Source organism: Phocoena sinus, chromosome 5, assembly GCF_008692025.1.
Source record: "Phocoena sinus isolate mPhoSin1 chromosome 5, mPhoSin1.pri, whole genome shotgun sequence".
In the NCBI taxonomy this organism is placed as follows: Eukaryota; Metazoa; Chordata; class Mammalia; order Artiodactyla; family Phocoenidae; genus Phocoena; species Phocoena sinus.
In genome coordinates, this window is record NC_045767.1 from 95843601 (window position 1) to 95865636 (window position 22036).

The following is a 22036-nucleotide window of genomic DNA, read 5'->3' on the forward strand; positions in this document are numbered from 1 at the left end:
TAATTTGCCCCATGTAAAAAGAACAATGCTATTACATAAAGCAGTATCATAGGCTTACTTCCACTATCTAAGTAGGCACAGTCCAAATTAGGTAGGCTGCTATAACTCTGTCTTCTCCTGGTATGAGACTGGGAAAAAGGGTATAACAGTAACACAGAAAAGCAGCCAACAGTTTTAGTAAATAACACTGCAAAAGTCAGGTATCATTTCTTATTTTCCAATTACTCCAGTTCCTATCATCAAGTTTAGTAGAGACAGTAATGTGCCTGGTGCTAGAGAGAAATCATTCAGGTAAGCTGAGGCTACTCCTTCTGTTTCTCCATCTGCTAAGCTGTTAACACGAAGACATATTGACAAGGGCTCAAGGAAAACATGGAATATTTCATCAGTAAGATTATGCTGCCCTAGAGACAGATGTTAGAAAGCTGTTATATTTAAAAATAAAGAGATAAACAGATGCTTGAGGGGAAGGGATAAAATAGTTTTAGAATTGGGAAAGAAAATTAAAAAGGAAAGATGGAAAGATAGATGAGAGGTTTGTACTGGCATAGGAAATGGCAAATCCTTATTGTGTAGGAAAAAAACTTCTATGTCTGCCTCAGGCAATCATTTACTATTAGGTAGGCATTCTTAGAGTGCATTCTTAGAGAAGATTTGTAAGAAGAGCTTAGCAGGGCTGATTATGATTACAGAGAACAGATTTATCTGTTGTCATAAGATGGTTAATGTCAGGGCTTTGACTTAAAACCATATACACTAGTTTTCATAAAAATTTAAACATGAGAAACGTTATATACTATGGTAATTCACATTCAGTGAATATAAAAACAATAATAACTCTGGATTTATCTGGTGACTTTCACTGCACTTTGTCAAAAGCAGTCAAAACACTTTGTCTTCACTTATTTTTACTGGGGAAAATAGTAAATAGGATTATAATAGAGGGTTATCTAAATACCAATGACATATAGTTGTCATGTATTAAGTCAACACTTAACATTTTAAAACAGTAGATTCTCCTTTTTTTTGCTATGGTTTTCACACTTTTATAAATAGAATGCAAAAAGTAGCAATAGGAAAGTGAAAGGAACTTTGGCTTTGAATTCAAATAACTTGGGTTCAGATCCTAGTAAAGGGATTTCCAAGTAAAGGGATCCTAGATTTCCAAGTAAAGGGAAATCCCTGGGGGATTTCCAAGACAAAGTTGGTATTTCAGTCATCCTAAATGTACATCATACACTGACTGAAAATATCCTAGATATTTACTTTGCCTCTTTGAGCTTCAGGTTCCCCATCTATAAAACAGGGATGATAATACCTACCTCCTAGGGTTGCTGAGAGGATTAAATATATTGTTAATAAAGGCCCTAGCATTGTGTCTGAACATTATAGGTCCTCAATAAATGGTAAGTTATGTCACTAACAAAAATCAAGTTGATACAAACAAGCAGATTCGATATTCCAATTTAATTACTGGTTGTCCTTTTCTTGAAATCTCCAAGTTCTGACTGCACAGTAGAAGCCCTTACTCACCACTTCCTCCCGCTGGGAAGGAGAATGAGAATACCTCCTCAAGAAAGGGGAGGACACGTCAGAGGACAGGTTCCCAGAGAAAGGAAGAGGAAACAGAAAACTTCTACCAGAAAAGATGAAGAAGGAAGATGAAGGGGGCATGAGGTCTGACTTGATGGTACTGACTACCCCCTCAAGAACGGAAACCCAGGTAAATAATGACAAAAACTGAAAGCAGAGGAGCTGTAGGAGTCTGCCCTGCTTCCCGTTCTGCATTCTCAGAAGAGACAACCTTGCAAGACAAACTACTACAAACAGAATAAAATGGCAGCATGGTGTGAGGAGGCCAAGGAAGGTTCTGTGATGGAAGGCCTCAAACTTCCTTGGCTTTTGTGCAGCAGGCTCTTGTGTCCACGTATTCCTTCATTCCCAGCAGGGCATGTGGAAGGTTGACAGTTGACAGTGAGAAGCCATTGGGGTCTCCTTGAGACGACCCCAGAGCAGATGCTGCAGAGCTCACAGGCTAAGCCAGGGCTCAGAGGGCAGACGTGGCCGAGACGTGAAGACCTGCAATGCTGTTGAGAAGTGAAAAGAGAGCAAGTGAGCAAAGGAGGGCGACAGGCTCTGACAGAATAAAATACTGGTTTAACCAATGACAGAGTTTGGCAGCAGATCAGCAAGGCATTAATAGCCACTTTAGACTAGATATATCTCCATGGAAGCCAGTGAGAGTTGAGTGGACAACACAAAGATCCACATGTGGATCTGGGGCTCTCTCCTCTCCCTGCCATGAGGACACATGAACTTTTTCTAACAACATCTAAAAGCCGTTTCTGCCAGGAGAAGGGGGAGGAGGGAGAACAATGAAAGGCTGAGATCTACCCCAAAGATCCTATTTTAAACCTAAAGACACCATGATACTTTTGCTTGTCATCTTCAAATTCTATCCCATCCTGCTCCACTCAAAAAGAAATTTATCTCAATTCTAATGAAATGAAAGGCCTTTTTAGCTCTTGATAAGCTAGATGCAATGTGTCTAATTCTGTAAGTTATATTTTCTTTCTGTGAGACCTGGAGATGTCTCTTTATTCATAACTTAAAAGTGTCCTTATTACATTAGGTAATAGGAAGTAGTACCGTATGTACATTTTCTCTCCTTTCCATTTTTAAATTCTGCATTGGTAATTTGGGAGGGTCCTTCTTTCCTTCCTTCCTTCTTTCAATGAGTATGTACTGAGTACCTACCATGAATGAATAATGTGCCAGGAGTTAAGGAAACAGAGATAAATGGGACATGAACCCTATCCTTAATAAGGAAGAAAGTTTTGTGTGATATGTAAATGGAATATATAAATTAAAGAAAAGCTAGTGCAGTATTGCTTCCCATTGCTGAGCAACTGCAAACATAACAAAACAAAACAACAACAGAACCTTAAAACTGCAAACATGCATTCTTTACCCATCTATCAAATGCACACAGAAGTAATAAAAGTTGACTGTTATGCACAGAGCAGTTAAAAAGCACTTTTGCACAAAATCTTAATTACAGAGAAGTCAGTTCTCAGAATAACAACGGTAAATCAAGTTGCAGGACATTCAGAAGCATATAATACAAAATTTTGTTTTTTAAAAAAAGTGTACTTGCTGTAATGGAAGAGTAATAAGATGTGGGAGAATAAGCCATAAAGTCTATCATCACCTTTTTCAATTTGTTTCAGATGCTGTTAAGAGAGGACTGCAAAAGAAGTTATATAAAAACCAAACATTCTATAGTTCTTTTAGTTTTCTCAGTAAATATTCCTTGATATGTTTAAGACATTAAGATAAGATACGAATATTACGGTCCTTATTAGCTTATGAAGTACAAATTTTTACATTACTAGGATTCCTTAAAGGAGGGCAACAGCAGCCTGAGAAATATGTTGTTATCATTACTTTCTGAAAACAAAACAGAATTTTATGACAACTTTAAAAAAAAATTCCTGTGATGTTCTGAGGATGTCAGTCTAAAGAAATAGCATTGCAGAATGTTTCAGGAAGGCTCTTTGAACCACTGCCATTCCCAGAAGAATGGTTATTATCTTCTCTTTCTTACTTCTTCCACCATAAAGCTCCTTGGCATGGAAAGAGTACAAAATTTAGGAAAAGCCTCTGCTTTTATCAGTTACCTCTGACAAAGTTGGTATTTCAGTCATCCTAAATGTACATCATACACTGATTGAAAGGTGACGTTACTGGAGATTATAAATTAATTCAACACATGATACTATCTGATTAGTATTTCAAAACAATATTTTATCTCTTCCCAACCCCCTCCCCTCTATATCTTCATACACTGCAGCTACATTTGAAATCTATGGTTTCTGGCATATCTGGGGTAAGGTTATACTAGGAATTTACCAGACCTGTCAGTCTCTAACTTTCTTCCATATTTCATTATATCATTCCAGCTATAATTAGTTGTCTGGTAAAATTAAGAACAGTCTATTTCAGTGAATGCTCATGTGAACATTTAACAACTTTTTGTTAGGATGACAGCTTAGCGACAGAAAGAATAAACCAAAAAAGGAGAGTCACTGAAGTAACCTTGGTTAACTCGATACTGCCAGCTCAATGGAAAATTCTAAGATTTTGCTTTTTTTTTTTTTCCCCTTTTTTGTTATTAATCACCCACATATTTCTTGTCAGGAGCATCAATTTGATGGCATTCCTGCCTCAACTAGCATGTTTTGAACGGACCTGTCTTCATCGCTGTGGCTCCCTAGGAACTCTGGTGTTGATGAGCGTTGATTCGGCTGAATGCTTTGACTTTCAGCTTGTCAGTGAAAGCTATTTTAATCATTAAGATGCATCTCCCTTCCAAGATCGCAAACTGTTGCTGCTCATATACAACATTCTATCATTTGATTAGTGTGGAGAAGAAAAGAGCCTAAATCGTTACTAGAGATTATATTAAGAGCTAGAATTTGCAGAATAAATAAGTGTGTGTGAGGTATTGTGCTAAGCAATTTACAGGCACTGTCCATTCAGTGCTCACTCTGGTGGAGTCTCACCATCCGAGTTCGCACCCCTGTTCTCCGTTCACTACCTGAACGGCACGCAGTTCTCATCTGTAAGATGGAGTAATAGTACCTACTTCAGAGGGACATTAGGAGGACTAAGTGAGACAGTTCATACACAGTACCTAGAATAGTTCCCATGACATAGTGTTCTCATAGGGTTATTAGTGATTTTTATTAGCATTTTGTAGATGAAGACCTCCAGTTTCCTTCCCCAGCTGCCCTACTCACCATCACTTCTAAATCTTCTAACTTTAACTGTCTCTGGTGCCCAGACCCAAAAGAAGATAAGGGAAAATGAAAAGTTCTTTCTTTCAGGACTTTCTTCTGTAGGTATTTTAACTCCAGTTCCACACGAGGAATGCCACAATTGTGGCAAGATAATACTTTTGTAGTATTAACCATTTTTTTCCCCCATTCTTTCTTTCTTCACAGTAGCCTTTTCCCATTCAGGCAGCTAGGTGTATGTCCTAGTAATACCCTACTGAATGGGATGGAGGTGAGGGATGGTAACTGAAGCCTTAGACAACCTGGGGGATTTCCAAGTAAAGGGGCCATTTCTTCCAGGCTTTAACAAGAGGTATAAAGGCGGCAAGGTGGCAGGATCCCAGTTTCCCATGCCGAGGTCTGTGCAAGAGCAGAAGACATATGTGTCACGTGACTAAGCAGACAGCCTTAGATAGCTACACAGAGTTCCCTGTGCCATGTTACGGAGAGCGGGCAGCAGAGTAATCCCAAGCTCCTAGCTGGACATGCAAGCAGAATTTCTCATAGTCCAGAGCACCACTAGGATGGTTCCCATTGTGGCAGAAACTAAGCTGTGTGGTTACCAGAACTCCTTCCTCTTCCTCCTGGGCATACAGCTAAACTACATTACCTAGCCTCCCCTGCAGTTAGCAGGGAAAATAGGACTGACTTTCAAAACTTATGTGAACCTCTGTGTGTATTCTCTTCCCTTATCTGCAAGCTGGATGTATATGAACCAGTAGAGGACATATGATTCTAGAAAACAGCATTGAATCAGGGGTTAACCTGGGATCCATTAATCAAATTGAGGAGAACCATGAACTTGGATTTGGAACAAAAATAACTCTGTATCTTCCCTAACCTCTAACTGAAACTTAGCATTTCCTTCAATTATGAATGTAGGCCCCAATGAATAGTAATATTTGCAATACTTGTGACTTTATCACCAATATAAATCACAGGTATTTTCATATTATATTACAGCTGTTGGAGGTATCTCAAAATACCATTTACACTCAATTTACACCCAATTTGCTTTTAAGTAACAGTATTAGACCCACTGCTAGAATTTTTTAATTACATATGCTAATAAAAAGGCACATATATAACATAAGTTTGTTATAAAATAATTTGGTAACAGTATTTCAATAAAATTGGTTTCCTTTGTGATCTCACAGATTTTCATGCCATTAAAAGACAATCTTCTGAGGAGTCCTTAGGCTTCACCAGATTGCCAAAGAGGGCTAAGGAACAGATGGAGTCCTAAATGATTTCATGGAGGAGGACCCTTCTTTTCCTCTCTCCTTCACATCCCCACCACACTGCTGACTCATATTGGACTGTGATGTGAGAAATTAGCTGCTATTGTATTAAGTTATTGAGGTTTGGAGGTTAAGTTTTAGGACAACTAGCCTAGACACACTAATACCCTTGCTACCAAAATGGCCCAAACATGGCAGAGAGCACCCAAGACCTGAAGAGGCCTTTGATTGGAAAGGACCCAGAAGGGACTCGTGAGGACCAAAGATTAGATGCAGCCAGTGAAGATGCCTCAGAGGATACCAACATGGAAGGACAGTTTTGCTAAGTACAAGGAACAACTCCTTCATCTTAGAAATAAAGTTCAATAACAGTAATATAACTGCCACACAATAATTTTCTTACTATTATTTATTATTTTCTTTTCCCCTACGAGGGAGACAGTTATTTTTGTTTCTCGTATCAGATATTAAGTGCTTTTGAATTCATCAAATTATATATATAATATATAAAACTATATATATACAGTGTTAAAGCAATCTCCAATTATCTTCATTTTCTTAAAATCTTACTCAGGTAGAGTGTCACAACTGAAGAGAAGCCAGTAACCACGAAGATAAGATGCTGTATAATGTAAACATCAGCCTGTCCTAATCACTGGTGTATACCAAGCGCCAAGCCTCATGCCAGGCATATACACATTTTTATGACCGAGTAAATTAATCAAACAGCATTTATTTTAATTATGTGCAGTGTGTGTCACTCATGACTGGACTTTGTTATGAGAAAGTTGCTGCCTTTTTCATATGTAAGCGTAAGGTGAGTAGGTTTGGAACTTAAAGCTTCTACACTGAGCCTGAGGGAAATTAAATAGTCTTTTAAAACTACTTTTCAGTGTCTGCTTAGTATTAGTATTAGGGTATAGTCGGAAGAACCATAATTGTTTTTGTTCTTTGACTTTTCATGTTGATTTTCATACATTCAAGAGTGAAGAACAGCATAATGAACCCCCCAAGTACCCATTACCCGACTTCAACAATTATACATGTTGTCATTCTTATTTTATCTATTCCCCCTGCCCCGACCTTTTTTTGCTGGAGTTTTTTTTTTGTTTTTTTTTTTTTTTTGCGGTACGCGGGCCTCTCACTGTTGTGGCCTCTCCCGTCGCGGAGCACAGGCTCCGGATGCGCAGGCTCAGCGGCCATGGCTCACGGGCCCAGCCGCTCTGCGGCCTGTGGGATGCAGGGGGCACGAACCCGTGTCCCCTGCATCGCCAGGCGGACTCTCAACCACTGCGCCACCAGGGAAGCCCTGGAGTATTTTTTTTTTGGCTGGATTATTTTAAATTCTAGGCCTCATATTCTTTCAACTCTAATTATTTCAATAGATATATCTAACAGATAAGAACTTTTTTTAAACATAATACTACAATACCATTTAGCTTACTTAACAAAATTATTAACAATTCCTTAATAGCATATACAGTCCATGTTCAAATTTTGCCTGGTCATCTCAAAATGTCTTATATTTGGTTTGTTTAAGTCAAACAGCCTCCACAATGGTTGTGTTTGGTCAACATATCTCTAAAGTTTAATAGATAAATTCCTCCTCCCTCTTTAAAAAATGACATTTATTTGTTGAAGATACCAGCTCATTTGTTCTGTAGAAATTCTCTCATTCTGGATATGGCTGACTGTAGCTTAACATGTCCCTCTATTATCATTATCATTATTATTATTTTAATAAAAATGGTAGTTAGATCTAGGGCCTTGTCTGAATTCAAGATAAATTTTATACATACACACACAATTTTCTTTTGGCAAGAATATTGCATAGGTGTCACTGTGCACTTCCTATTGCATTTAGAGGCACATAATATTTGTCTCCTTTATAGTGATGTTACACTTGACCAGTGACTTCAAGAGTTGCCAGTATGATCCATCGTTGCAAACTGCTCCAACTTTCACCTAATGGTATTAGTCATTGACGACAATTGGCTAGATCTATTATTTTAAGAGTTGCAAAATGGCAATTTTATAATTCTGTCATTCTTTCTGTCTTTATTTGCTGTCATTCTATAAAGAAGAAATTTCTTTCATTGACTATGTGGATACCCTGAAATACAATTCATACCGAAAAGGCAGGATAAATGCTTGTTTCTTTTACTAAATTTAATCTACTTTCAGCATGGAGTCCTATTAACTTCCAATAGTGAGCAATGAGTTTCCCCCAACCCACTCTACACTCTTCCCCAAGGTCAACATGTGGCTTTCACAGTGAAACCCATCAGGGCTAGAATGGGATGGGATTAGGCTGACCCATGTATGGTGCAGAAATTTAGGGGAAATAGGGACTGAGTCAGGGAAGAGAGAATACGTACCTTAAGCAGGCTCTAGGAGGTGGAGTGTGAGTCTTCTGAGCTGTCCTGGGCACGGGGGCTTTCCATGGACTCGCTGGGTTCCTTGCTGTCACTGCCACTATCATCAGTGGCTGGGTTCTTCTATTGACGGGCCTCTTTGGAACCAGGAAGTGTGCTGCCCTGGACCTCCTGGTTCTCCCTGGAGCCCAGCACAACATACCTGCCCTTCTCCTTCAGCTCCAGCTACCTCCTCAGCTCATCTGCCATCTGCGACAGACCCGGCTTCATAGCATAAGCATCTTCTCCACCTGCAGAGTATTTGGGTTCCACCTCACTAACCTGAAGGTTGAGGGTGTTAGAACAGAGGTGCAAGGCTGCCCGGTTACTCTTCCTGACATGCAGGGACACATACTTGGCATTAAAGTTCTCTATCATGGCCCGGGAGGCCTGGTCCATCAGCTTGGCCAGGCCGAGATGCCGGTGTGAACGCTTCACAGCCAGGGAGGTGATATGTCCGTGGGGGACATCATCTGGGTCCTCCTCCATTATGGCCAGGACGTAGCCCACAATCTTCCATCCTCATCCTCAGTGATGTAAGAGAGATGGGGTCAGGAAAGGCCATGGTAGAGATAATATTTCATCTGATAGTTCTCCGGAAGGCAAAGGAGGTTGCAGGGCGACAGGTTCACCAGGTCGTCTGGCTGAGCACTGAGGATGTTCATAATGGTGGCGGGTAGCGAGCCGGCTCCGAGTGCGGAGACTGGGAGAGAGGGTACCGCCAAGCACAAGGGACACTGTTTGCCTCGGGGGCCTGAGTTCAGGCGGGGGACGAAGCTGCGAGGCCGGATGGCGTGGAAGCTGGATGGCGGGAAGGCAGGGTAACCAGCAGACAGAAGGGGCGGTGCTAAGATATGGCTTCCCGAAGTGTCCACCTAGTCCCAGCCAATGAGGTTTTCACTTCATTGTGCGTGTGCGCACATGACTGAGGGGGTGGGACAGTGGAGTTCATTATGCTCTCAATGGTTTTAATACAATGTTTGTTTGATCCATTGTTGTCATTATTCTTTTATTTGTTTCAATTGTAACTTTTTAATTTGGATACATCTGTATAAATGTTCACGAACTGTATAAACCCATGTCACCGGAGTTTAGAGCAAGAACTAGAACACTGCGAGGACCGCAGAAACCCCCCCTTGATGCCCCCTTCCAGTCCTCCTTGCCCCATGTCCCAAGAGTAACTCTGACCTAGATTTCTAACAGTCTTTACATACATGGAATCATAATGCATACACTGTTTTTGTGTCTTTTTTTTTTTCCACTCGATACTTGTTTCAGCTACCTTGTTGTGTGTAGTTGGGAATTCTTTATACCCTTTCCTGTTTGATATTCCATTGCCTAAACATATCACAACTTATTCACCCATTCGACTGTTGTTGGCCATTTGTATTATTTTAAATTTAGGAATAGTAGGAATAGTGTAGTGAAACGTTCTGGAGCATGTTTTTGTTGACCCATGCATATTTATCTAGGATTAGAATTACTGGGTCAAAACATAACGTCATATTCAACTTTTATGTAAATACTGCCAAGCTATTTTCCAAAATGGTTGCTGCACATTTTCATCAACATTTGGTATTTCTCATCTTTTTCATTTTAGCCAAGGTGGGGAGGTGGGGGAGAATGGTAGTATTATACTGTGGTTTTATTTTGCATGTCTCTAATGAAGTTGAGCACCTTTTTTACATGCTTATTAGCCATTCTAAATTCTTTTTCTATGAAGTGGTTGTTCAAGTCTTTTGTTCATTTTTCTATTGGGTTGTGTGTATTTTTCTCATTGATATTTAAGAGTTTTTAAAATATGTATATTCTGAATATGACTCCTCTGTCAGATATATTTATAGTGAATAGCATCTTCCCTTATTGGTTGATTTTTCATTCTCTTAATGGTTATTTCTGACACCAAGTGGGAATTTTAACATAGTCCAATTGTTCTCTTTTTTACATTTCATGGTTAATGCTTTTTTGTGTCCTGTTCAAGAAATCTTTGCTGACTCCAGGATCACAGAGACATTCTTCTATGTTTTCTCCGGAAACCTTTATTGTTTTACATTTTATGTTTACATATGCAATCTGTTGGAATTTATTTTTGTGTATGTTGTGAGGTAGAGGTTCAGCTGTTTTTGCTTCCATGGATATTCTAACCATCTAGCACCATTTATTGAAAAAAACCACCTTTCCTCCACTGTATTGCATTCTTGCCTTTGTCATAAATCCTAAATTGCATTTCTAGATACATTGTAAAAATTTTATACCACCTTGATATAGCAAGATATGTGGTATTTCGTTAATAGTGCAAAGAAGTCATATTTTATTAGTACCACTTGCATGTAACCTGACTGTAAGCCTTAGAATTATCTGTGTATCTTATACAGTCTTCCTTTCCCATTTCCTGTCATATCATTACCTGGAAACTCACACACCAAAACTAACTGTCCTAATTAGATAGTCTCTTTTCTTGTATCATTAGCTAGGTCATGGTTATACTCTAACTCAGTTAGCAAATGTGTGCAGCATTCTTTCCAATAAGGTTACACACTTATTTACTAGCTGAAGTAGTCTACAGCCATGTGATTTGTGTAACATAGCTTGAAAAGCCACTATTTTTTGTTGTAATTTAACATTTAGTTGTGTTTTCATTAATAAGATTTTAAGATTTAAGATAAGACTTTATATCCTTGATGTTTTGATTGACTCTATACATTGAAAAAGTTATTTCCCAGTATTATTTCCATTCAGAAATTTCTGTTTTATGTTAAACGTCACTCCATGGGCAAGGATATATGTTTTGAGATGACATGGCTCTAAAAGCTTAATCCAGAAAGTCATTTGGTTCTTCTATTATAGGTTCTTCTTTAAAAAGCATGGACTATCAGAATTTGATTTCACTGTGGTCTTCTATAGAACAGTGTATCTTTACTGGACTTCCTAAAGTGTAGGCTTGACAAATGACGCAGGTGTGACAAAATAGACCAACTTAGAAAAACTCAAAACTCACATATCAATTATGTATCTGTCATTTATGTTGTCATCACTTTTGTTTACCTTTTTCATTCTACAGGCCATGAAAGAAAGATGAAGAAGATCCTTGGGCCTGTACAAATTTGGGAAAAAGAGTCACCCTATTAGTCAGTAAGTTTTGTTTGTTTGATTCTGTTTAATCCTGAATCTGAGGACTAATCTTAGAGTAAGGCAAAACAGAAAGAGTTTTCAGAGGCACCTAGTTGGACCCAGAAAGAGAAAATGGCAGTTACTTTGGCTGTAGTGGGAGCCAAAGCATTTCCATGTCTAAGTCCTTTAGAGAGCAAAGCACTGCATGACAGCTATATGATAATGTATAAGAGATCATCAATGAATGAACAAATAAACATTTTTTATACCTACTGAGGTGATGAACTCATTGTTTCCTGCATTGTCCATAGTCATAAAGAAGACCAAAAATTATACATTCAGTCATGTGGGTAAACAAGAACAGACAGCAAAGAAGAATTTTCTACGTTCTCATGTTGCTGTATATTCCAAACCCACCTTTTTTCTGTCCACCAACAGGGCAAATCTACATAAAATATGAGGTCAGTAGTTTTGAAAAAAAAAAAGTTTTTGAAGTTAATACTGGATTTGAACAGTGGACAGGGGCTGTAAGACAGTTATGAAACTCCCCTCGCATTGAAATGGGAGCAAACAGAATGGGTTTAATATGAGCCCAGCCTTCTCTGTTTGCAGAGAAGAATAAAATTGCATATTTTGTTAGGCTAATATTAGAATGTGATTGTGTCTTTAGGAGTGCTGTGACTGTGTGGGGAATAGCTATAGTCAGAGAGGTCAGGGCAGAACTGACTCATACTAAGGAGTGGGCCATTCTCTGTTTTCATGAATCTGTATTCACACCTAAAAAAGTTTCTTTTTCCTCACAATGTAAAAATATATAGGCTTATCATTACCAAGAAGATTTAGAGCTAGGGTTCTCTACAAGGTTTGTTTAAAGAAGAAAAGAAGACTATTTGGCTTCTTGTGACAAAGGTCATGGATCTGGGATGTTCGTTTAAATTGGTTGCAATAGAAGCTTTGGATTAGAAACATATCCAATATGCTATGTAAGTTGTAGCTAGCTAAGCCCAAGAGTGTGGACATTTGTGAAATTTAAGTGGACCTTGGGACCCTGAGACTGGTTTTTATCCTAGAAGATGACCTCACTTTTATTGGTATAGGTATGTAATGTCCCAAGTAATGAATCTGAAACAGGCATCACCATATATATATTTTTAGAAGTTTTGTAACGTATGGTCTACACAAGTTGTAAGATTTAGGTATCTCATCTTTCAGTGAAGGAGTGGCTAACAGAAGGTCATCAACATCTTGGATGAGGGCAGAGTTTCCAATATATAAAATGTTGTCTAAATTCCTTTCCAAATGTGGGAGTTCAAAGAAAATCTTTCAATATAGTCTCAAGGAATTAGGGTCAATGTGAATTGCAGGTCTGTATGGCTCTTGGGTTGTACTGGAAAAGAAAACAAATTAGAACAAAGATCCACTGCTATAAAATATTCAGTAGTATATATCAAGCAGGATTAGGATAGCAAGGGGACAGTATTGGGAATGACAGAAAAAGAAGGTAACACCATAGCATGCAATGCTGGAAGATCTTTAAAATTAAGAATATCTCTGCTAGGTTTCCTGCAATGTCTAGTGGATAGAAATGTGAGGGATTCTTTTTAAACATGTTCTTGAAGTAAGCAGATGATTCAGCATTGTAATTGATCCAGAATATGTAAGCAATGCTTGTAATGATCATTGTGTGTATGGGAGAAGAGCCTGGGAAGGCTTCAGAGAAACATAGCATTTGCTTTGATTCTTCCTTATCTTTTCAGATTTGGTTCAAATATCCTCTTTTTATGTAATCTTTTTTGGCTCCTATCCCCCTGGGAAAATGAATTACTTTCTTATTTGTGTGCTCCTCTCAATCATATCTATGTTTTATGTGTTTCATTTACTTTATTCTTAATTCCTATCTTCTTTGGTTCTTGAGGCTATGACCTTTTCTTATGAAAATAGTTTTTTTCCCTAAGGACTAGCAAATTGTATGCCTCATAGTAGGACTTGAATGGATGCTTATATAATGGATATGTAATTAGAGGTGTAAATATATTAAGACAGGCTAAGCAAATCCTTTCTTTATGCAGTCCAAATAAATTGTATGATTATAGTACATATTTTTATGTAATGATATCCATTATTGTTGCTAAAGTATGTAATGAGAAAATATGATGGTACTTATGCTGCCATCACTTTCTTTTTTTTTTTTTTTTTTGCTGTACGTGGGCCTCTCACTGCTGTGGCCTCTCCCGTTGCGGAGCACAGGCTCTGGACGCGCAGGCTCAGCGGCCATGGCTCACGGGCCCAGCCGCTCCGCGGCATGTGGGATCCTCCCGGACCGGGGCACAAACCCGCGTCCCCTGCATCGGCAGGCGGACTCCCAACCACTGCGCCACCAGGGAAGCCCCTGTGCTGCATCACTTTCTATACTTAACATTATTTTCCCTAACCAACGACATTATGTACCAAGTGCTATAATGTCTAGGCTACTCAGAGATGTGCAGATCATTTTCATTAAATAAAAGAAAAGTAAATTGAACATAATTTAGCAATCGGTTTACAGCTCTAGATTTCTCTTTTATGCCTGGGAAGTGAGTTGGTCATTGTCTATTGTACTAATATTCATTTTCGACTCCTCACCCATAAACTATGTGTCTCAGACTTACTTTCCAACTAGCTTCCAGGTAGATTTGCTCCATAGGAGGCCCGGGAGGGGGTAGGGGAAGGGAGATGGGAGAGAGGAAGAATGGGAGACGCCAGGGTATTCTCCCCTACTAGCTTATCCTTGGGTGGCATCTTCCTGCAGCGGCTGGTTTCCACTGTGCTTTTAGCTCCCCACTAGACAGCCTCTGCTTTCCCACCTGGTAATCATGGCTTCTAGTCTCTGGTAATAAGACTTTCTCCTTTGTCCCTCCAGCCCTAGAAGTGGTAGTGGTTTCTTGCCATTGCTAATCTTTTGGTTGCTTCACCATTCCCTGTTGGCTTCTCAGCTCTTCCATCAGTCATTACCCATGTATTAAATTTCCTCAGTTTAAATTACCTGGAGGGGTTTGCTAGCTGGTCCCTGACTGATAGAAATTATAGTAATTGACTATGTTTTTATTGTAAATTAAAATTTTATGTTATTTTTCTCGGTCTGACATACAGAACCTAAATACTGCAGCCACTAGAATGATAATAAGACAAAATATCCAGAGACAGTCCTGGATTCACTGTTCTCAGGTATGAGAAGGGAAGACCTCTTTAGACTAATTGAATTCCTGCTGGCAGAGGTACCAGAAACCTGTTCCATCAGTTCCATATTATTACCATGTAAGTGTCCCAGTTGTTTCTAAGTACCAATAGGAAGTCAAGCACTATAAGGGTTTTGGAGATTGTCAGAAGTCACTTGTAGTTAGTATTGTGTCAGAAGCAACTTGTATGCAAGCTTCTAAACATCATTGCATGGAAATAGAAGTAGGAGTGAAGATGGCAATAGAGAAGGAGACTAGCTGATTCATCCGAAGAGAAGAGCTCTTTAAGAAATCGTGCTGGGCGTAGTGAAAAGAAGTTTGACTTCCATTCTTGCTTCAAATATTTATTTAGCTGTGATCTTGGGCAGACCACTTATCTTTTGGGGGATTTTTCTTTTCTCCTCTAGAGGATAGAAATCTAAATATTAACCCTGCTACTTTGTTTTGAGAATGAAATGGGATAACGTATATAAGAGCTTCATGCAAAGGACTATTATTATTATCAAATATAAATTTTTTTAATGAAAGAAGTTATCTTGAAGTCCTGAAAGTGCTGACTAATAAATATACTTGATGAGAACAAAAATTTGGGGCAAGGTGAAGGAAATATAGCAGATGTAGAATGGCAGACGTTATGAATAGGTTTCAAAAGAATTAGATTAAGAAAAGTAGCACTGGAATGACAAAAAGGCAAGGGAACAATAGTCTCTAGGTTTTGAAAGGACACAAGAGGAAAAACTAATTTATCTCACATTTTCCCATTTAAATCTTGTCATTTGTTCCATTGTTAGTTACAGAATCAGCCTTTTTAAAAACCTCACTGACATATTTTATTCCATGATCTCTTTGGAGCATTGGATGCAACCAAATGCTCTCACCGTATTATGAAGTAAGAAGTAGAGTGATTAAGTGAGAGAAATAAAGCTACTTGAGAAATTAGTCATGGAATTTTAGAGAGAACTGAGGATGCCAAATTCCTACATAAATTGCTTTTGGTTTCCTGGTGTGCAACTAGTTGCCAACATTTATAAATGCTGTTGCTTTATAATCTCCATGCTGCATGGTCCTGTCACTTTGAAAGTAGCTGATTTAATTATTATTTTGTGTGTGTGCGCACGCAGAATTCAGCTGCTTTAAGAGTGACTTCTTTCTCAAATTCAAGGAACTAATAAAACTTTTCAATAATTGTCTATGGGGAAAAATCAGTTTTGTTTTTCTAGTGTTTCTTTCAAAAAGAAATTTCATTTAACAACCATGCCAAATGTAGTTTTATTGTTGGGTTGAACCACGTGATATCTTGAATCTTTTCTAGTTCTAAAGTTCTGTGACTGTTAGTCTAGCACAGATGAATTTGGCTGTTGTTGGAGTGGGCTGGTGGGAATCAAAGAGGAGAGGGATGATGTGGTGACATGATACTGTGATATTAAGTTGAAAGTCACTAAATGAAAATCATTTCTTCTAACCTAACAGCAATAACTATTAAAATGTTTGCACCACAAGGGGAAAACTGGTGGATTCTCTTTTCCTCAGTGTTAGTGAAAAGTCTTAGAAGCAAACAATTTGCTACAGTAACATATAAACAGTACCACCCTGTTTACAGCCGTTTCTGTAGCTCTAGGTTACAATGAATTCGCAAAGTAGAATGTGTTAGAAGTGTCCAACAATTTAGGGATACACAGTGATTCTAACTGATTATGAGAATTAACACTTGGTGAAACCTGATTTAGCACCAATTTGTTATAAGTGATGAGTGTGCAAGAGACATGGGTACATCTGTACAAAGTCTTACTGCAAAGTGTAGTTCCCGTCATAGCTCTAGGTCAAATAATTGGCTTTAGCTATTGTGGTCATCAAATTCAGGACTAGCTTTGGAGAAGCATAATTAAATTTGGAAAAACTAGTGTAAAAACAGAGAACTGACTTACTTCTAATATTTCATCCGGAAAAATCATGAGTTCAGTTTCGATGGAGTTTCTCAGGACCCTTAGTACAGTAATTTCCCGGATTCACCATTCAAGATGTGTAATCAAAACAGCTCCATCTTATGAACATAGGTTGTGTGTTTCAACTGGATACATAATGCATCCACAGTCAAGCTGTAAGTTAAACACTGGTTTATGATTCACTTTTAATTAATTCAAGAAATGTGAAGCATATTTAAAATTTTTCTCTCCCTCAATCTTCTGCCTCTGTGTCTTTCTCTCTCACTGTTATTAGCACTTGGGTTTTCTCTCGGCTTCACTTCCCCAACACAGCACAGATTGAACATGCAAAGCACACAACGCAGAAGAAAGACGACACCTGGGTCACTAGTCTCCTGGCTCACTTTGCTTATCTGCCTCAACTGCCATCACTAATTAGGTTGAAGAGATGACTACAACCATGGCTGTTACTGCTGTTGCTGTATTTAAATGCAGTTGGAGAGCCATACATAATTTTTTTTTCCACTTGATGAACTTATTATTCAATTTCTAATCTAGGAAGACAAGAGATTAACTTTCTAGAATTTGGGGACCTTTTTACGGGATTATGTACTCATAATGGTGAAATACATCTTCCATTATAAAAGAGTGTTTATCACATATCTGCAGAGTTTGATAGATAGTAAAATAAACACTCATGTACTCACCGCTGAACCTAAGAAATAGGCTAACGCCAATACCTTTGAAACCACTTTTATAACCCTCTCAAATATCTTTCTCCCCCAGAGCTAATCTCAACCTTGACTTGTACAATATTAACCATTCCTCATCAATATCTGTCCTTAAATGACCTATTATTTGACTTTTCCTATTTTAATAATTATATAAGTAAAGTCATAGTGTGTATACTTACGATTTGCAATTTTTTTGCTCAGCAAGCTTTTGAGACTCATCCATGTTGGTATATTTTATTTAATTTTATCATAGTCTAGTGTAACATTGCATGACTACAAAGAATTAATTTATTAATTCATTTGCCACCCATGGAGATTTGGGTTATTTCAAGGTTTTTTGTTGTTTTCTGCTATTACAAACTGTGTTATTTTTCTATTGCTGCATAACAAATGACCACAAACTCAAAGACTTAAAACAGCACAAATTTGTTATAGTTTTGTGGGTCTGGAGTCTCGGTGTAGCCTGGCTCAGCTCGTTTTCTTAGAATCTCTTAAAGCAAAAATAAAGATGTTGGTCAGGGCTGCAGTCGCCTCAGAGGTCCTCTCCCAAGTTTAGTTCAGTTGTTGGTAGAATTTAGTCCTTTGTAGTTGTTAGACCAAGGTCTCCAATTCCTTGCTGTCTGTCAACTGCAGACCTTTCTCAGCTTCAGGGTCCACCCACCTTTCCCTGGCATGTGAACTGTTACACAACATGGCATTTTGCTTATTCAGGGCCAGCAAAAGTAATATCTTTAGTTTTGAATCTTTTCTACCTCTTTTCAAGGCTCCCTGATTAGGTCAGGCCCACTGAGAGTGACATTCATTTGGATTAACTCAAAGTCAACTGATCAGAGACCTTAATTACTTCTGTGAAATCCACTCTGTCATATAATGTAACAATCATGGAGGTTATATCTCATCATATTCACAAGTTCTGCTCACACTTAAGGTGAGGGCATTATACAGGATACCAGAGAGTGGAACTCTTGGGGGCCATTTTAGAATTCTGCCTGCCACATAAACAATTCCGAAAATGAATAATCTTGAATATGTCTCTTGTTTATTTTCTTGTAATTGTAGAAGTTCTTTATATGTTTTCTAACTCTTCTGAGTTTGGCTGAATTGTTTCAAAATGGTTTTAATCTATGCAGCCACCATTAAGAGAGTTTCAGTAACAATTAGAATTTATATTTCAATTAATTTTTATAATTTTCTTTATTAAAGTCTTGTCCATCATTTGTATAGACTTATTCCTAGATCACTCATATTATAATTTTTAAATTACATTTACTAAATCTTCCTTGCTAAAAACTTTTATGTATTAATCATATTCAGTGAACTCACTAGATTATCTTATTGTTTTTAGTAATTTGTTTGTAGGTTTTAAAAAATTTTCTATGTGGACAAATGTGTCACTTAACTAATAATGACAACTTTTCCCCCTTTTCAATCCTTCTGTTTTGTACTACCTTTTTATATCTTATTGAGCTGGGTAGGTCCTCCATACGATGTTGAATAGAAGAAATAATAAGCATTATCTTTTCTTTATGATTTTAGAGGTAAAGCTTTTAATGCTTAGCCATTGCATGTGATGCTTACTATATGTTTTGGGTGGATGTCCTTTATCCTTGTCTTCACAAATTGATGTAAAATTTCAAGCGTATTCTAACAAAACCTCAATAGGGACTTTGAGGAATTTGACAAGATGATTGTTAAATGTATATGAACGATGAAAAGATTCAGAATAACCAAGATACCACTGAAGAAAAAGAAAAATATGTGGGGACATGACCTACTAGATACCAAAACTACTTATCAGAGATAAAGAGGGTCATTTCATGTTGATAAAAGATCAATTCATCAACAGGATAGAATAATTTCCAAAGGTTTATGCAACTAATAACAGAGCTTCAAAATACATGAAGTAAAAACTGGTAGAACAGAAATAGTTCTCAATTATAGCTGAAGATTTCACTGTCTTGCTCTAGTAACTGATAAAACATATAGACAGCAAATCACTAAATATATAGAACACTTGAACAGCGCTATCAACCAACTCTATCTAATTGAACTTATGGCATAATTTATCCCCAAATAGCAGAATCTATAGTGCACATGGTACAGTTACCAAAATAAACCATATTCCGGTTCATAAAACAACTCAATACATTTAAGAATATTTAAATTATACAATTCCATTTCTGACCACAATGTAATTAAGTCAGAAATAAATAACAAAAGATACTGGAAAATAACCAAATATTTGGAAACTACACAGCATTTTTCTAAATATCTTATGGGTCAAAGAAGAAATCACAAGGGCAATTGGGCAGTATTTTGAATTGAATGTATTTAATACTTAAAAAAAAGAGATGTCAGTGGTATTTCTAATGTTATCATTGTTAGATTGGGTGGTGGGTTCACAAGTGTTTGCTTGTTATTATTCTTTAAGGCTTTAATATATGTTACATATGTACTTCGGTTTATTAAAAATATACAATTAAAAGATAAATGTAAAATTGTCTGAAATAAACATGTGGAAGATGCTCTGAAGAAAGACTGTATAGGCATAATCCAAAATGGATTGGGGCTAAATATACCCATATGATAAATTTCAAGCTTTAAATAATAAAGGACATTAAATCTCAGGCTACATTACATAAAGTCACTTGGTTAATTGTTGCTATTTTTACTTCTAAAAACATGTGACCTTGAATAACACTTAAGAACATACCACATCCCTTGCTTGTTGCCAGTTCAGGTTCTCTGCAGTCTTTGTCAAAGAATAGAAAAGGAACATATGTGCTCCGTGCAGTTGCTTGTATCATTAGGAAAAAAAATTCACAGCATCTGCAATTCCTTGTTTAATTAGATCCTGAAGCAATGGCTGCAGCTGAGCCACTTATTGCTTCTGTAAACCAGAGGCAATAGAGGGAAGATGATTTTCCTAACGTCGCTTTTGAAAGGGGAACATGATGGTAACAGCATAGGTGGGAGAACCCAGAGTGAAGAACTTAGGCTGACCTCTGATGTAATGGAAACAACTAAAGAGAGGCAGCATGTTCAACATCTGGTAGCAAGGCATATGAAGTGGGGACAAAAACTGTGATGTAAAAGCAGGAAAAACTCAGATTTTACTAGAGTCAGCAACGAAAGGATAATTATCAGTAAAATGTCAGCTCCTAATTCAGTTTTTTCGTAATATAATGAGTAAATACTTTCATTCTTAAATCATATTTTAATTTAATATGACATATTTTTTGGAATTGTGTGTATAGAGAATTTTCCTGAGATGTGCTCCTCAACACAAGCGCAAATTGAACCATTGTTAATTTATTAGATTTTTCTTTGAAGTTAATGATTACATGTTTTTTTATGGGTAATTTTTTAATTATTTTTGGATAAAAATATAGTCTTCACATAGCTGTAATTCCCCCAGGCAAATATTTACCATAACAAAATATTTGCTGCCCCAAATCATTATATGTATTTTCCTAGTCCTTGAAGATTAAAGTGTAAATAATCCTTCCTTCCCAATATTGATAAACTTGTTTTTTACATTCAAAACTTGCTTTTAAAAAACAATTGTGTCATAAAGATTGCATAGAATATTTTTACTATTGGCTATAAGATATATCTTTAAAAACTTTTAATATTCACGGTATCTCAGAAAAATGACATTTTCATAACACTAAATGGGACCAGAAAAGCGTGTCAGATTTATAAAACTGTTTATTCCTGCAAAACTATAAGAGTGGAAGGCTTTTAAAGAGGGCTGGCATGAGGCACTTCATTATTTTGAATGCCCGATTAATGTTCATAGTTTTCCGTTGCTCACTTTTATGTGGAGGTTGGTCTGAAATGCAGTATATTATGCAATAGTTTTGTCATGTATCAGCGATGATATTAACAGTCTAATGCTAAACAGGTTCTGAGGAAATGAAGAGGGAAAAAAATGACTTACTATATTTACCCTGAAACAAGATTCAATCTGCCACTGTGTTTAATGCTATATTTTTCATTATCTCACAAGCATATGTTGAAACCGCTACAGATGATGAAGTTAGCTGCTGGGCAGAGTTATCATCAATGCTTTCCATCTTTATTTTAATAAGAGGAACGAGCAAATTGTTTGTGACCTTTGTCAAGGGCTTCCTGGAAGACAGGAAACCTAACCACAAAATCACTAGCCTGGAGCCCTACTGAATATTCAAAACCACCATTCCTAGAATAAAATGTCTTACAACAAAGCTATTGTTTCTGATAGACTCTTGTCCAGCTAAAGGTAAAATATATTTTCTTTTTTTTCTTTAAAAATATTACATGTGTAATATTTGTTAGTGGTTGTATTGGGTCTATAAGGAAAACACATTTCCCTAAGGTCAATGGATCCTTAAAATTAACAATGCCTGCTACCACTCAAGACACTGGAATCTTAGCTAACCCTGACACATTTTAAAAATCGAGCCTCCTGGGTTAGACGGAATCACCATATCTAAATAGCAATACATAGTAGCATCTATTGAGTGCTTACCACTGTCGCTGTGCTAAGCTCTTTACTTGGTTATCTCATATAATCCTT

The 22036-nt window shown here is 37.4% G+C and overlaps 1 protein-coding gene across 1 annotated transcript; it reads right to left on the bottom strand.

Annotated features, from left to right (window-relative positions):
- Nucleotides 1-8469: 8469 nt before the first annotated feature.
- Nucleotides 8470-9173, bottom strand: NAA11 (N-alpha-acetyltransferase 11, NatA catalytic subunit). The gene is given in 2 exon segments (XM_032633305.1): nt 8470-9008; nt 9011-9173. Coding segments are annotated over 2 exon segments (687 nt in total). The 5' UTR covers nt 9159-9173.
- Between the last annotated feature and the right edge of the window lie 12863 nt (nt 9174-22036).